At 53.2% G+C, this 16983-nt stretch overlaps 1 protein-coding gene across 1 annotated transcript in view; it reads right to left on the reverse strand.

The window, feature by feature from the left end:
- Positions 1 to 5956, reverse strand: part of UBE2QL1 (ubiquitin conjugating enzyme E2 QL1) — a gene marked incomplete at its 5' end in the record, with an annotated part of 36474 nt that extends 30518 nt beyond the window's left edge. Inside the window, one exon of the mRNA XM_080804935.1 lies at positions 5156 to 5956. Coding sequence (XP_080661061.1) covers positions 5156 to 5956 — 801 coding nt within the window. The remainder of the gene's footprint in view (positions 1 to 5155) is intronic.
- Positions 5957 to 16983: the final 11027 nt, after the last annotated feature.

The following is a 16983-nucleotide window of genomic DNA, read 5'->3' on the forward strand; positions in this document are numbered from 1 at the left end:
AACCCATGGCTTCACCCTCCCCTCTCCCAGCCACGTTGTCAGTGTGGACGCCCCACCTGCCCCCAAACCGCTCCCCTCCCCAGGGGCTGCCAACTCTGTTCCAAGCTGGTCCTCCGGGCCTCGCTCAGTGTGGTCCTGTGTTCACATCACTTTGCGAACCAGCAAAAGCCTCTAGAGACACGAGGTTGAATTAGTTACAGAATTCCTGTTCGGGCTTGTTCTGGGCTGCACTCTGACCCCCCACAATCCCTGCATTGGGAGCCCTGGTCCCCCGCGCCTCAGAATGTGACTGTATTGGGAGACAGGGTCTTTACAGAGGTAATCACGCTAAGCTGACATCGTTAGGGTAGGCCCTAATCCAATATGACGGGTGTACTCATGAAATGAGGACACAGACACGCACGGAGGGACAAGCCCGTGAGGACACAGGAAGAAGACAGCCTTCTCTCAGCCACCGAGCGCCGCCTGGGGACAGATTCTCCCGCACAGCCTCACCGGGGCCCCACCCTGCTGACACCTGATTTCCGTCCCACGTCTGCCTTCCAGAACTGTGAGACAGCACATTTCTGCTGTTTAAGCCATCCAGCAGCCCTAGGGGTCTCACACAGGGCTTCAAAACGTGTGTCTGTTGTAACAGCTTGGAAGCCAACACGCTTTGGGACCCAGAGGGCTGGTGACCTTATCACCTTTTCTGATGAGACCTGGAGATGTTACAGTCGGAAGTAAAACGCTGTTCCTAGGCCTTGTCCTTTGGAAGAAGTTCTGAAGAAGGCGGCCCTCGCGTGTGTGTGCACGTGTGTGTGAGCAGTTCTCAGAGGCACGCATGATGCCGAGCGCGTTAAGTCCTAAGGCCGAGCTCAGGAGACGCGGCGCATCGTCAAACGGCTGACACGCAGAGCCCGTTCCTTTTCTAGCACGTTCTGACCCTGCCGGCTTCCTTTATTCAGAGATCCCAGAGACTGACTCCGGGAGGCAAACAGACGGTCCTGGAACCTCTGACCAGTCTGGAGTTCAAAAGCTAAGATCTGAGATGCTTCAGGTCCGCCGCTCTCACCGTTCTGCTGACGCCCGACCGGGTATCAGCTCTCTGCAGACACGCACGGTTCTCACGTGGGTCGCAGTGAGCGGACCACTGCCTGGGCACAGCCAGCGGCGGAGGTGGCCCCCCGGGTTGACCCTGCCCTGCCTGACCGGCTTCATGACGGTGGCTCGGGTTCCAGAGCCTTGCCACTCACTGCTAGAATTAGAACGAGACATATCGATTTCGCCTGACCACGGAGCTACAGTTCCCTCACCTGTACGGCGACCATCGAGAGACGAGCACCGAGTAAGGCGAAGCAGCCTCGGGGCTCGCTTAGCTGGCGGGGGACTGGGCTTGGAGCAGGGCGCCGCTAGCAGCAGCAGCAGCAGCGTCTGCCCGCTGGCCTGCGTCGTGTGCTTGGCTCTGAGAAAGCAGAGGAGGAGTGAGGAACAGTCTTTCAAGTGCCATCTGGTCCCCTGCCCCTGGCAACGTCTAACTAATTGAAAAGGGGACACTCAGGAGGTACAGTGATGCGAAAACGGAGCTCTGAGTCAGAGCCCCCTCGAACGGCTTTCGGGGACCCTTCTGCTGGAACAACTGCAAGTAGAGGGTCTCCGTGCAGTCGTTCCATGATCCCAGGCTCTGAGCCTGGTGTACATGCCAGCGAACTCCCCCGCACTTCCTAGGGGCTGGGCCCCTCCCACGCCGACGCCCCTGAGCCCAGGCTTCCGGACCCTGTTCTCGGAAATCTCTGCAAATGGAGTCCGCACGTGGGGCTGCCTACCAGGTGCAAACCCTGCGCTCACCCTGCAACTGACCTAACCTTCCAGACCAACACTTTACAGCTTCCAAATGTCGGAAATCCTCCCCCAGAGCTATAGATCTTCTTCTTTTGGTTTGGTTAAACGATAAAGGATGTAAGTAATGGTCTAAAGTTTTAGCATTTTCACCAGTTCATTTTAAAAGTACGGGAATTGTTCATTCAGTTGCAGAAAACCAAAAGAACCACCTAAAACGTCTCCGTTTAGTCAAAAGAAGGACTAGTAAGAGACAGTAACAGGCAAGGCAGATACGTCGCTATCTGCACATAGAATACGTCATACAAGCGACGAATGGAATTTCATTTAGAACAACCACAATCCATACAGCAGCATAGCCAAACAGGCAGCGGAAGGTCTCATGAAATGACTGAACTTAGCACATCACGTGATAACCCCAACCTTTTTATTTTCTGCACAAAACTGCTAAGCAAATCTTTTGTCAATATTACCAATGGAACCTTTGAAAGTATTTGACGATTTCTCTGAAGGCACAGAAACAAAACGAACTTAGTATATCCTCAGTTCAGAGAGATAAGCTGAGCAGTTGTGCAAGAGGAAAACAAGCCTTTAACTTTGTCGCTTAAGAGAAACGAATCCTAAAAAAGAAAAGCCAACAGATGGAGGAACTGAGCTACAGGAGAATGACTCTTTCTCTTAAACTAATTATTGGTTTGGTAGCAGTCCCGGTTCTCTTTGAATACCTAATCAGGTACTTTGATTCCTTTCCCAAAGCCCATTACCTTTAACTACGGAAATAATTTGGTAACTACAGTATGTGCACTGCACAGTCTTTAGGCAGGGACTTCATAAAAGGAACTGCTCAGGTCCCTGAAACACTCTTAGAATCCTTTTGAGCACAGAGTCTTGAAGCGTAATGACTTCATTTCTCTTATTCTCACTCTGCCTTCTGAAGAGGTTACGTGTATCCCACACCAGTGTCTTCTGGGTGTTGAAGTCAGCGCAGAAAATGCAAACAAATTGAACTGGTGTTTTCATAAGTTGCTGCGTTTCTGCCTTTAGTTAGCTCTTTTACAGTCTAGAATTGAGAACAGCTGATAATACAACATGCTTGGTGGAGGGCCCTGAGTTCAATCAAGTGAGATTTTGAAAATAGTAAGTAAAAATATTGATAATTATTTTCAACACTGAAGTCTCTAACTTGCAAATGGCGTGCAAGACTCTTAATTTCAGTTATGCGGGAAAGGACTATGGACCCAAGGACCTGCTTATTTTAAGAGAAGTGCACAGGCATGCATGCATAGCACTAATTTAAACAGAGAAATCGTGTAATTTACAAAGATGTATCTCTTTTTGATAAACTTCCTCATTTCCCATTTGGAATCTTTACCTTCCTACATCTTTCAAAATGCAGGCTGTGACCCAAGGGACCTCTAGGATCTCTTCCTAACCCAAAATGTCATGATTCTGTGGCTCTATAAGGCAAAATGACTTTTCCTCTTCCCCTGGTCCCCAAAGTCATCTCACTGTGGAGAATGAAAGAAGGTAAGAGACTGTTCCAGAGAATTCTGTTCAGCAATGATTTAAGAAAGAGATAACAAAGATTTTTTTTCAGAATATTCTTCCACATCGTTTGTATAAATTCTGTTCAAAAAATAAAGTGACCCCCCCCCCCCATTCCTGTGGCTTGTATTAAATTTCAGGCACCTTACATCAGATCCAGCACTGAACGGAAAGAATTCAGAACGAACGTTCTCACGATAAAGGGTTAAAGCTCTCTCTCAGTTAAAGATGTCTTTCCAGGGCTGTCATATCCACCCTTTTCCTAACTCAAGAAATAAGTGGAACGTAAATCCCAGAAAAGCTAGACCGGCAGGATAGTTACTTGGCATCCCGCACCGGAGTAAGGGTGCTCTCTTGAGTGGAATCCCAGGGGTTCCACCTCCGGTGAACCTGGCAGAACCAGCATGATTCGATCGGTGTGAAAGACCCTGCAGTAAAAGGGACAGAGGCAGGTGACAGGGGACTGATGGCTTCTGATATGCAGGCTGCAGAATGATCCAATCGAGAGGGCATTCAGGGTCTGCTAAATAAAACAATGATTCTCCATAAATCTACAGTTGTCCATATGAAAGTATGATTTTATTAACTGTTTGCTATTGATTTTGAGAAAATATCAACCAACTCGAGCATGATCAAGGGCACACAAATGTGGAAAGACAAAACCGTCATGCCCCTGTCTGCAGCCAGGTGGGAACACATCTCAGAAGACCCATTCATTCTTTGCTCTCGGGTTCCCTGGATTTCTTTTGGTAAAGCTGCCATCTGGCACAGAAGACTCTGGCATCCAGCTCCCCGGCCCCAGCCCAGAGTTCACCACTTAGTTAAAAATCTTAAGCCCTGATAAAGGATTTAACTCCTGGAGTCATGAGGAAACCCAGGGAAGAAACAGATCTGAGAAAGACCAGAGGTGATGGTTCTGGAAGGGGGCGGGTGCCAAGCGTTTCCTGGAGAGTCTGGCCTTGTCACTTAAGGAACCATGCAAACCACACCTCCTCACCTCAGCTTCTCCCAGCGGAATTTCTCTAGAGCACAGTTTTCACCTTTGCCCTAGATGCTGCTCAGAATGAGCCAGGAGAGGAGGGGAGCGGATTCGGCAGCTGGCCAGGCCTCCACAGAGCACCCCACCTGCACAGCACCCACCTGAGACATTGGGGAGGAGACCTTCCTGTGTGTGTGTCTGTGTGTGTGTGTGTGTGTGTGCGCGCGCGCGCGCGCGCAGGCGCGGGAAGGGGAGTGAGTGATAAACTCGCTTGGGCATTCAGATCCCGAGTACATGTAAAGTTCCACCCCCAAGGGATGATGGGGTTCCGAAGTGGGGAGAAGCGGATGAGGGGGAAGGGGGGATGGGAGATGGGAACAGAGAGGGAGATGAAGGGGGCTGGGAAGGAAGAGAGGGAGAGAGGGGGCGGGAAATTAGAGGATGCGGTGGAGGGCAAAGGGGGCGAGAGCGAGGTGGACGCGGGTGGAGAAAGCCGCGAAGGACAGAGGGCGGAGGGATGGGGCGCGAGGGAAGACGCGGAGGGGCCAGGGGCGCGAGGAACAGGGGAGAAAGGCAGCGGAGGGTCCGGGGGAAAGCCGGACAGTGAGCTCACGGTCGCCGAGGCACGAAGCGCGGGCGACGAGCCGCGGAGACCCGGGACCGGGTGGGACCGTAGGGGCAGGAGGACGGCGCTCCAGGGCGCGGGCCCGAGGCGCCCGGCGCGTCGCCCCGTCGGAGGCGGGTCCCGGGTTCCGGCCGCGGCCGCGCGGCGCCCCGCGCCCCCTGCCCTCCCCGCGCGCCCGCGCGCCTTACCTGGCCCTTGACCAGGCTGGCGGCGAACTGGCGCATGACGGCCTCCACGGTGTAGGCGCTGGACCAGCCGCGCGGCGTGAGCAGCTCCATGCAGATGGCGCCGCCGTCCAGCACGTAGCCGTTCTCCAGGCGCGGGCTGAGCACCCGCATGAAGGGCGGCGAGAAGGGGAAGTTGTCGGGGAAGGTGAGGTTGAGCAGGATGAACTCGGTGTTGGTCTCCTTCATGTCCTGCCACAGCACGGAGTCCTTGTCCACCTGGTGCAGCTTCACGTTCCAGTCGAAGAGGCTCTCGTCCACCAGCTCCACGGAGATGAAGCGGTCGCTGAGGCGCGCGATGTCCTGCAGCTCCTTCATGAGCCGCCGGCTGCGCACCTGCGTGCAGTGCTGCTGGCGCGCCGCGGGGACCAGGCTGCCGCCCGCAGCCACCGCCGCCGCCGCCGCCGCCGCCGGGCCCGGCCCCGCCCTGGCGCCCGCCGCCCGCTCCCGGGGGCCCCCGGCGCCCGCCGCCCCCGCCGCCCCCGCGGCCGGCTGCGGCGGCTTGTCGCGCGGGGCCAGCTCCGCCGCGCGCTTGCCCTTGCCCTTGCCGGGCCCGGGGCTCGCGTCGCCCGCGCCCCCGGGGGGGTGCTGCTGCTGCTGCTGCTGCTGCTGCTGCTTGTGGCCGCCGCTCTTGGCGCCGCCCTTGCCGCGCAGCGACGCGCTCTGCTGGCCGCCGCCGCCGCGGTGGTTGTGGTGGTGCTTGGGGTCCTCGGTGTCCCGGTTGTGCAGGCGGATGAGCCCGATTTTGCGGAGCAGCGTGGCCATTTTAGGCTCGGCGCCGGCGGGGGGCTCCCCTCGGCTCCTGCCCCCGGTGCCCGAGAGCCGGGGCGCGGGGGACGCGGGGCGGCGGCGGCGGCGACGGCCGAGCACTCAGCGGGGCGCGGCGCGGGCCACCCCCGGCGCCGGCGGCCGTGGCGCAGCCGAGTGGGCAGCACGCGCGCTCGCCGGCCGCTGTGTCGCCGCTGTCATATGACGGGGCCCGCTCCGGCTCGGGCTCCGGCCGCCGGGCGAGGGCGGGCGTGCGGCAGGCGCGGGGCGGCTGGCCGTCTCCCGGCCGGTCCCTGGGCGCAGCCCCCGGAGCCCGGTGTCCGCGGTCCTTTGTGCGCGGCCGCAGCCGGGCTGGCCTCGAGTCCCAGCGCAGCGCCGGGGCGCGCAGAACCGCCCGCAGCGCCCCGGAGGCAGCGAGGTGGCCGCGGGCTCGCGCCGTGCGCGCCCGCCGGGCCGTGCCGCTCTGGCGGCTACCGCGGGGCCCCAGCCGCTGCCGCTCGCGTCGCCGCCGCTGCGGCTGCTGACATTGCAGAGGCGGCTGCTCCGTCTGAGCCGAGCGCGGCGCGGAGGGGGCGGCCCTGCCGGCCGTGGAACGGGGGGGGGCGCGGGGCGGAGCCGCGGGCTTGCCTGCGCCGTGCCGCCCCCGCCGCCCGCCCGCCGCCCGGCTCCCGCGGCGACACGCCACGGCCGCTGGGGGGAGACAGCGGCGCGCGGCGGGCCGGCCGGGCGCGGGGTGCGGAGTGGCGGCGCGGGGCCGAGCGGCCGCAGAAGCCGGGCGAGGCCGGGGAGCCGCGAGAGAAGGGGCGCGCGCGCACTCACGGGGGTCGCGGAGGCTCAGGGTCCTTCGGCCCCGGATCCCGGCTCGCCGCGGCCCCCGGCCCGAGCTTCCGACCTGGCTTCACCTCCTCAGAGCAATCGGGAGGGGAACGGGTGTCGGGAAACGGTAGAAAGCGACCTGTTTATTGGTTCGCTGGGACAGGATGGAGCCCAGTAGCCCACACAGCAGTCCCGGGCCGGCGGAGGCCCGAGACCCGGGACAAGCAGCGGGGACGCTTTCAGAAAGACTGTGGAGTAATCAGGGCCGGGCGGGGAGGATGCGGACAGCGTGCCGCCGCAGAGCCCCTCGAGAATAGCCCCCTCGAGGCACGACTTGAAGGGGTGAACGTTGCGCGAAATCACCCCCTCCAGTCCGGCTCCGCTCCGGCCCAGCACGCCACTGGGCCCCGGCGTTCAGAAACGGGGAGGAGGGGAACGCGGAGCATTGCCTTCCGAGTCTTTCCCAAAACTGCCCGGGGAAACGCGTCCGGCGCCGGCGCAGGCGGGTGCTCAAGGCGCAGGGCCGACCCCTCTGCGCGCCCCACCCCCCCCACCGCAAGGGAGTCCCGCCGGGTACCCGCGGCTGACAAGGAGATCGCCCGCGGAAGGGGAGGGGATCCTTCTCCAACCTGAACGCTTCCACCCCTCTTCTCCGTTTCTGCCTTTAACCCATTGAAACTTATTTTTATCTGGTGAAATTTCAAGCAAAAAGCTTGTTCGGTGCTCCGGAAGCTGGGAGACCCAAGGACCGGTGAATCTCAGAGGTTTGCAGGGAGCGCGCTGCCGCTCACTGTCCTGGGTGTGCGGCCGGACTGCGCAGTGGTGAGAGGCGTGCCCATCTCCCTGAAATACTGGAGGAATTACCCCTTAAACCTCAATAGCTAAGAACTGTAAATTTCACTGCTCTCCGGGACTTGGTTTCCGACTTGGGGAGCCTCTGAGTTCATCAGCAGAGCCTGTTCATTCTGGCGCCATCAATTTTTTTAAGCCTCTTTATTATTTTCACTTTTTCCAAGTTATTAAAAATTTTCACGGCGAAAAATAACTCTTCAGGTCACTGCGAGGACTAGTAGAGACCGAATGGGTTTGGAGCTAGGTTTTCTGGGGTTGCCTACAGGGAAAAAGAGGTGTTAGCATAATCCTCTCCAGCATGGGGCTGTGATCCAGGCACCTGCACCCTGAGGCACGGTCCCCAGAGACAGGACTGTATACAAAGGTGCATATGCTGGAGGCTGTGTTCAGGGGGCAGGCGGGGGTCCAGGCAGGACCAGGGGTGGTGATCCAGTTTCAGCTGCAAGTGACTGCAAGTCTGTTTGTCTAGGTCTCGTGGGGTTTTCTGGTAACCTCGTTTTGTCCAGCACTGTCTTGTAAGGATAGGTTGAAAAGGAAGATGATGATGTCTGTCTAGTACTGTGAATTCATTTAATCTGCAAGAAGAGTGGTATGTGGTAGATGGTGACATTGGGGGGGTATGGGCAGGCATCACACGTTTTCTCATTTTATGGCCTCAGAAGCCCTCTTGGGTTTTATCTGAGCCATAGTACTGATGAAGAAACCATTCGAAGGATGCTCAGCGACTGGCCCAGCTCAGCCTTGTGCTGCGATCTACACCCTGGTCCCCCGCCTCTCCGCTTTGTAGTCTGGGTTGACCAGCTGTTCCTGACCACACAGTGCACAGCCACAATGCAGACTGGGTTGGGTATCAGCGACAGCCCCTGGCGGGTAAGAAAACCCCCACCAGGATGGCTGTGACGGTCATCACCAATGTTAGCTGAACTTGGGTGAGTGAGGCCTCGGAGAAACATTTGAGGCAGCGACAGTGACCGTTTCTACCTGAAGCCGGGAGGTCATCCAGCGTGATTTGGGAGTGGTGTAGCTGAAATCCCAGATACTTATCATAAAACCTCTATGTCTGAATGGGATTATTACTAGAGTGGTCACATAGTTTATTACCTGAATGCAGATACTTTTTGAGAGTGAAATGGTGGCCAAAGGAGGACCGCCCAATACCCAAGATGGTAGCCATCTTACTTTGCATCTATCCGTCATGCTTATAGAATCTCCATCAACTCTTGAAAGGACTAAAGCCAAATGTTAGTGAAAAAATGGAAAAAACCCCAGATTTATAACAAGAGGGGAAGCAGCAAGTAAATTTTACCTAATCTACTTGAGGGTGTATTATGCAGCAATCACATTATAGTTAGGAGGATTATATAGCAAAAGGAAAATATTTATGATCTACATAATAATTTCAAGTGAGAAAGCAGAGCAAAATTTAATCCACACTGCAGCTACAACAACATAAAACCATGCATAGGATAAAAGAGGAGTTGGATAAAAATTTACATGGTAACAATTATGACAGATCCAAACATTTGCTTCCGTGACAGCGTGGTAGGGAGGTGCAGGGGTGGGAGGAGAACCCGCACGGTTTGTAAACCTCCCTCACTCTCTTATCTCAGAAGATTCTAGAAAGTTCTACCACTCCAGAGAAATGTATAGATGAATGGATACCTACTCAGCCCAGTAATGTGTAGAGGTTACCTTTTGTTGATATAGCTATTTTTTTAATTTGATTCTCAAAATATTCTGAAAAGGAACAATTGCAATTATAATGAAAAATTGTTAACAAATTTAAAAATTAGCTTATGGGATAAGTTTATATTGAGACAGTCAAGTTGAGAGCATTTAGTTAAATAAAATAATCTATAAGGCAGCTGTGAGTCTCTTGCTTCTCTGTTCTCAGGTAGTGATGGGTGGGGAAGGGGACACTTCGGGAATGTCTGCAGAAAGAACCTTGCCAATCTACCATAGAAGGAAGAGAGGGAGGAATGGAAGCTGGTTGTCTTGGTCACTGATCTTCTGGGAACTGCACTGTCCCTGCCAATGACTCTCCCATGAGCATTTGAATCAATGGTCCAAGGGGCCAGCTTTCTCCAGTCGCAGTTTTTCTATAGAAATGCCAAAGTGGGGTTTTCCCCTTTATTCTTTGCCTCAGAGCACTACACCCCAGTTTGTCTATTTCTTCTTGAATTCCAATCCTGTAATCACAAAGGCATCAGCCAGACCACCTCAAAACACCTGCCCCCAACGCATACACACTGTTCATTCTCTCAAGCGGAGGTGCTAAGTTTACTATCAAAACTCAAAAACATTTTCTGCCAGAAGAACTCACTCCAAGGCAGCGTAGAGTGGGTCTCTGATGTCAGCAGCTCACGGGACAAATTTATGCCACTCACTGACGGATCATCAAAGCTAGCCCTTAGATGCACTTGCCGCATGGCAAGTGCCATCCCAACCGCTAACATGTATTTACTTAATGTTCATTATGTCGGTACCTACTAAGCAGGTGCTGCGTTTATTTCCCCTTTATAGATGAGTAAATCGAGAGACATTGAGGTCTCAGCCAATCTGATGTAACAGCAGGACATTGGGTTAGAAGATAAGGGCCCAATGAGGGTTCCTTCTGGTGAGTGGGCAGACTCACTTAAGAGGCGGTAACTGCTCTGGGCTGGGGCAGGGGGGCTTTGGAGCCCAGGGCTGGTGGTTCCATCTAGACGCTCCTACCCCAGCTAGAGCAGGAGGAGCTCCCTTGAGATGGTTCGGGGGGTATAATTCAGGTGTCATTCAGGCCACGTAGCCTCCAAAACAAATTCCTGACCATCCTGGAGCGTCTTCGGGCGACATCTATACATTCCTTTTTGGGTGATAAACTCTGCAGTCGGTAAGCAAGGACTCTTGACTTCTATAACTGGGATCTGAAGGTGGCGGCCCGGGCTTGGAATGGTGTCCCCACAGAGCACGTGTTCTGGGAGCATGCGTCACGATTCACTCTCCCTCACACTTAACTCACGGGGCCCTCGTGTTGCTCTTACTTTTCAAAACTTTTCTTCAGGGACCAACCCAACTTGCCATTTTTCCATCCAAACCTAACTCAGGATGGTATGTGGGTTTTATGTCCTCACCAAATTGGATCAATAAGTAGAAGCGGTGATGAGAGCTAGCGTTGGGCTTGGAGAACGTGGCCATCAGTTACGATTGTCTGCCGTAAGTGCCCAGCGGGCGGCTTTCTGAGTACCAGGCTGTCTGACTTAACTTCAAGAATTCTGGAAGAAAAGGCCTTGGTTAAACGAATTCATATGAAATTTTAAGTAATGCATAGTTCTCTAGAAGGACTGATGATTTAAAAGAGTGTCTTGCATTAGTTAGAACACTGGTTAAGTTGCTTTAACAAGAAGTAATCTGGAGGCTCAGATAGGAAGTTAATTTCTCTTGTATGTAATGGGACAGACAGGGCAGTTGCCACACGGCTTTCTTGGTGGTTTCAATTGCTGTCTTCTCCTGGTTCTGGAAATGACTGTCCTTAAATGCCCTGGAGGTTAGATACACCACCTTTCCTCATACTCATGCCATGCCTGACTCCAAGGGATCTTGGGAGGAGCAGTCTTGCCCTGGACAGCAGGTGCCAGCTCCCACTCACTAGAAGGAAACAGGGAGGTCTGGACCCTGGGAGTCACTTAGGAATCCTCACCACGTGTACTTTCCTAGTAAAGTTCTTAAAGGTCAATTTAGGAGAGCGGAACTGTAGAATGAAGGGTTTTGGAACATGCATGCAGGCAATCTTTATTTGGCATTTCCTCTGACCTGCCCCCGAGCAATTCCCGACTCTGCCCTTTGGATTGGGACACAGGTTTCTGCCAGTACAGTTTCTGCCAGTACTGTACTGTACTGTACAGTACAGTACAGTACACCAACCTGCAATTGCTTTGGAGTGTAAGATCTCTCCTCTTGGATCCAACATGGCATGTGTCCCCTCAGGGTGAGCCGGGCTCCAGGTTTGGTGGCAATGGAAAGTGGTGGGTAAGTGTTGAGGAAATAGTCCCTCCCCTTACAAGTCAACTTCCTTGGGCAAGATTGTTATGTGTCTTCAGGCAAAGGAAGGCTAGCTGGTGTCCTCAACCAGGGGAGGAGAAATTACTTCTTGGGCAGGGGACACTCAAAGGATGCTAGGCTCGTAGGTTCTCAAAGCTTTCTAAGTCAACCCAATGGACCCATTTCAGTGGTCAGGGTGCTACTTTTCCCAACTGATGCCCTAACTCTGCATAAGAGGGTTGGCAAGGCTGTGAATTCAAAGCGCTATTTAATTCTGCAACTCCAAGAATCAGATTTGGGGATTGATTTTCAGCTGTGCCAGTCCTGCAGCTGTAAGAGTCAGGATAGCCTTTAGGCCGCCCATGGAGCATCCTGCCAGCTCTGACTTTTCTTGAGCTCAGAGTTCCCATCCTGAGGCTTGCGGGTTTTCTCCTGTGAGCTGTCCCACGCAGTCAGACGCAACCCTCCAGAGCACCCCCAGTGGCGTCTGCATTCCTGCCCCGGTCGATCGCCAAGGGCACAGCTACTTGCTCCCCGTTCCCTGTGCCCTTCATCTCAGGCCACAGAAGGTGTGGCCACAGAGTGGTGATGCTGCTGCTTTACGTACTGACCTCGGCGTGGAGCCCATCACGGGGTCCAAGCTCAGTGCTGTTTGGGAGTCTGCCCAGTGCTGGAACCTGCTCCCTGTGTTAATCGGGGTCTGATGAGGAACACAGAAACACACTGTTTCCGTGCAAGAGAGTCAACCCAGGTAGCTGGTGACAAGGGTGCTGAAATGCTTAAGAAACAAAAGAAGAAAGGGGGTGCCAAAGGAGCCAAAGGAAAGAGGGGTGTTACCCTAAGGTGTTAGCCGCTCACATCCTGGAGTGGGAGCACGGGGGCCACAGGCGAAGCCACTGTGGGAGCTGGAAGGGCAGCAGGTGCACCGCCCCAGGACCCCCTGAGTCCACAGCCGCTTGGCCTCTGCCGTCGCTGGTGCATCCGCGGGGAGCCAGCCCCGTGTCACAACGCCGTCTTTCATTGGGGACCTCGGAGAGTCAGGTGGTTCGGTGCCACGGCGGTCAGGGTGCGTGGCTTCCCTGGAGGCGCCGGGGAGAACCGTCACCGTGGCAATCTCTGCATGGCTCCTCCTGGGCTATGCTGAGCTTTTGGGGCAGAGAGGGAAGGGTCTGAGACAGCTTTTGTAATTACGGAATACAGACTTTGCCTGGCAGTTGAAGGAAAGCTCGAGTGATGAAATGAGTCATGCATTCTTTTCTGAAGAAGAAACCCGCTTGGTGGTAAAGAGATTTCCAGAGATAATCATCTCATTTGTCCTGTCCTTTTCATCTTCGCTTGAGGCAAGGCAGCTACTTTCTGGTTGTGTGGAAGTGTGAAATGACAGTTGATATTGTGTGTCAAGGTGGCATCTCTATTCAATGTTACCTTAAATATTCGGTCTAAATATAGGTCGGAATATAGTATTCTGAGAAAGGAAAGTCAGTTCTGCTTCCTGGCACAGCTGAGGGGTGGTGAGTGAAATATTAGAATTAGCTGAAACTGAGAACATGTATTATACGTATCTTATGCATTTTCAAAGCATTAGAATGTAATGGGATCTCTTGAGCCTCTTTGCTGTTTATCTTACCAGCAGTGTAAGACAGTAAATGTCTTCTTGCCTCACGTCAGCTTTGAAAAATACAATTAAAAATAAACCTTGCATATTTCATGCTCAGAAATAGCATCTTATTTTAAAAGTTGTTTTAAATAGAGGATGAATTTACATACCATGAAGTGCATGGGTCTTAACTGCACATCCCAGTGGATTTTGAAAAATGTACACACCTGTGTAACTTACACCCCAATCAAGATATGGACTAGTCCTGTCACTCTAGAAAGTTCCTTTCTGGTCCAGCCCACCCCACCCCACCCCACCCTCACCCCCTCCTTCCACCGGAAGCATGCTCTGCTGTGACTTTTATCACCATAAAGTGGTTCATCCTTGTTGTGTGTGTGTCGATAGTTCATTGTTATCGATGAGCAGAATCCATTGCGTGAACATCTCACGATCTGTTCATCTGTCTTCCTTCGGAAGGACATTTGGATTCTTGCAGTTTTGAGTGTGGTGCACAGAGCGTCAATGCACACTCATGGGCAGGTCTTCCGGGACATATGTCTTCACTTCTCTCTGGTCTGTGACGAGGCGTGGCAGGACTGTGTCAAAGGCTAGGCGTGTGTTTGACTTTACAAGAATCTTCTAAACGCTTTTCCAAGCTGACTGTCCCAGTTAACACTCCCACCAGCATAACTGCCACGAAACAAGCAACAGGCTCATCTGTGGACAAGAAATTTGGAGGAGCCCTTGGAAGACAATAGCAGATTGGAGCAGATTGTCAGAGAATGGAAAATCCACAGCACAGAAGCTCTTCTACAAAGCTTGGAGCCATTTCAGAGTGAGTGGAGATCAAGAACAAGGAGGGGTTCCCAAGAGTCACCAAGGGGCTCCTGGCTGTGTCAGCAACAGGCAGCGCTGGAAGACGTCCCCAGAGTTTGGAAAAAGTGTGGGTGGAGCTAGAGACCCCAGGATGAGGGGGAGGTCGCTCCCCTTGGTGACCAGTATCAGTTGGCTCCTTCTGGAAGGATACCCCTCGCCCCCAAGTGAGACAAGAAACTCAGAATCAGCCTCCCTCAGGATTCAGGCAGGAATTCCCGAGCAATCACAGATTCACAGGGAACAAAACTCCACCAAACGTTTGAGAAAAGCGACTCTAAACAAAGAACGGACGTCTGAAACAATGCTAAAAGAGCAAAACCAGAGATTTTAATAGAGCCAGCGATTATCCTCAAGAGCAATGTGAGATAAAATTTGGTTTGCTGTCCTCCAGTGGGTAGCATTTCTGAACGCGCTCTTACCGAGGGATTGGATGCGTGTGCAGATGAGTTAATCCAGGAATGCGTACTTAAGTAGAAAAGCCGGTGTCCTGATCACAGCAGTCCCCACCGGTGATGCTGCCTCTCCAGAAACATGTTTCTCAGCTTCCCTTTGTGTTGAAACCCAGGCGCTGCAGGCAGGGAGGAGCCGGAGCATCTCCTGAGTCGTCATTTTATGCGGTCGTTGTTGGAGCACTGACTCCTGCCCCCCGCTATCTTGTGAATTTGCTTGGTAAGCTGGGGATTGACTCTCAGTGGGTCTCAGGGGGGCGGCCAGCCTCAGCGAGCTCCCACATTGCCTGGAGCCACATGACCCCACAAACTGTAGGGCCCCATGTGGGAGACACGCCGCTGGTTACCCCATGCCGGAATGAGTCATGACTGCTGTTTAACAGCCAAGACCAAGGCCATGACACAGGGTCACTGAGCTCAGATCTTTTCCTGGAATCCCTGGCGGGGGGTTAGGGAAGGGTTGTGTCTGTGGTGTGTGACAAGAGCCCCTGACAGACAGACAGACAAATCCGCTGACCGGGCAGCTCCGGCGTGGAAGTCTTTCAAACACACAGAAAGGTCCAGAAGGGGAGGGCGACACACTCACGTCTAGCTTAATTGAGAGTCAGTGTGAACGAGGGGAAAAAGGATGGGACAAGTCAGTGTCCAACATCATGACGATTTTGATGGAATGCGGAGGCTGTAATTAAGGCCATCATGATTCTAGAATCCCACAGTATCCCCAAATGCAAGAGTGTTTAACTGGATGAAAGCAAGATATCGAGACGTCAGATATTTATTTCAGGAGCAAGCGGTGTTTTTGGATCTCTGCTGCTGACTCTGAATTGCCTCTATTCCGCTAAACCCATGTTTGGGTTTCATTTTGTCCTTTAGCTCGTTAAAAATGTAAATTTTAATTATAAACATTTCTGCAAGAAATGTACGTGTTTGGGACAGATGGGTTATGTGGGTGGGCTGTTGCATACACAGGCACCATGACAGAAAAATCTATAGTAATTCATTAGAAGCAAGTGGAGCCTTTTAAAAATGTCTCCGATGTCCCATTATCGTGTTTGCGAGGGTGGTGTATTCTAGTGCACAACGATACTGGGAGGACCCTTTTCTCTTTGCCTCGGACTTGCACTTCTCTGTTGAAACCGTCTCTCTGAATCAGCGCACCAGAGAAGGCCGGGCCGCTGGTCGTTCTGTGGGCGAGCAAGCCAGGAGAGCGGGGCCTCCCCTTGCGGGCATGGGCGCCGCTTCCCGCGGGACTCCCTGACGTCTGATGCTGCCCTTGCTGCTCTAGGCGGCCCTCCTCCCCTTCCAGCACCTTCGTTTGGGCCTGGACAGCTCAGGGGCAGCAGTCACCCTTCCTGCCCTGAGGGCGGTGACTGGTGAGTGGACATCCAGGCCGAATTGGCATTTAACTCTGAAAGTGTCCAAGACCTTCAAAATAGCGCTTACCCTTTCTCCGTGCCCGGCGGGGCGCTATTTGCTTATTATTGTCCTGGCCTTGTTCCGTCTAGTCTAGCCGCCTCTTTCATTTTTCAGAAAACGCTAACTTGACTTCACTTCTGTCTAATGGGCTTTGACCTAGTGTTACAATTCTGCCCTACGTCGTCCTCCACTAATGAAAGGTAACCCCTTCTCTCCGCCACAAAATATTTGTCTCCAGGAAACATGTTATAGGCAGGAAAGCATTATTCTGGGCTATGGCTGGAGCGCTCGATGTGAAGCCCTCTTTTTGAGAAAGGGAACGACCCTCTAAGTCTTTGGAAGTAACCAATACTTGGCTGTCCCCAAAATGGCTGGAACTCCTCCTCCACCTCCCACTGGGATGTGGCCAAACCTGGAGGCCACTTTCATCCCAACCCGCCTGGCCTGCTGCCTGCAGAACGGCCCGAAGCTTTCCCACTGCCCTTCACACTCACCAGTGGGGGATGGGAGTGGGGGATGGGAGAGGCTTATACCACCTCCCTCTGACACCGTCGCTCTGCACCTCATCTTTTCTGGGAATATATTCTGTTTTCCTAGCACTGCTTTTTCATCTAGGCAGCAATATGTTTCTTGAAAAGAGATTTTATTCAGAGTTAGCCTCTGCAGAATAAAAAATTAGGCAATTTGAAAAGATAGATATTGCTTCCTCCAAACAGATAACTTAAACAGATAAGCCACGAGTTGTACACACACACACACACACACACACACACACATTTTAAAAAGCAATTACCATCTGCCTGATGGAGAAGAATAGCTCTGTGGGAATTAGGTTTATTGTGTGGCTTTATAATTAGGACGCCTCTGAACGGAGTAATATCCTTATCAGAATTCATGCACAACGCCTTCTAATATTTTTCTTTTTGTTTTCAAACTCATTATATAAACACCATTTTGGTTTTTGGATGGAGGAATTTAGAATGTTGTCCGGAAGGGCA

Source organism: Martes martes (genome assembly GCF_963455335.1).
Source record: "Martes martes genome assembly, chromosome: 5".
Lineage (NCBI taxonomy): Eukaryota > Metazoa > Chordata > Mammalia > Carnivora > Mustelidae > Martes > Martes martes.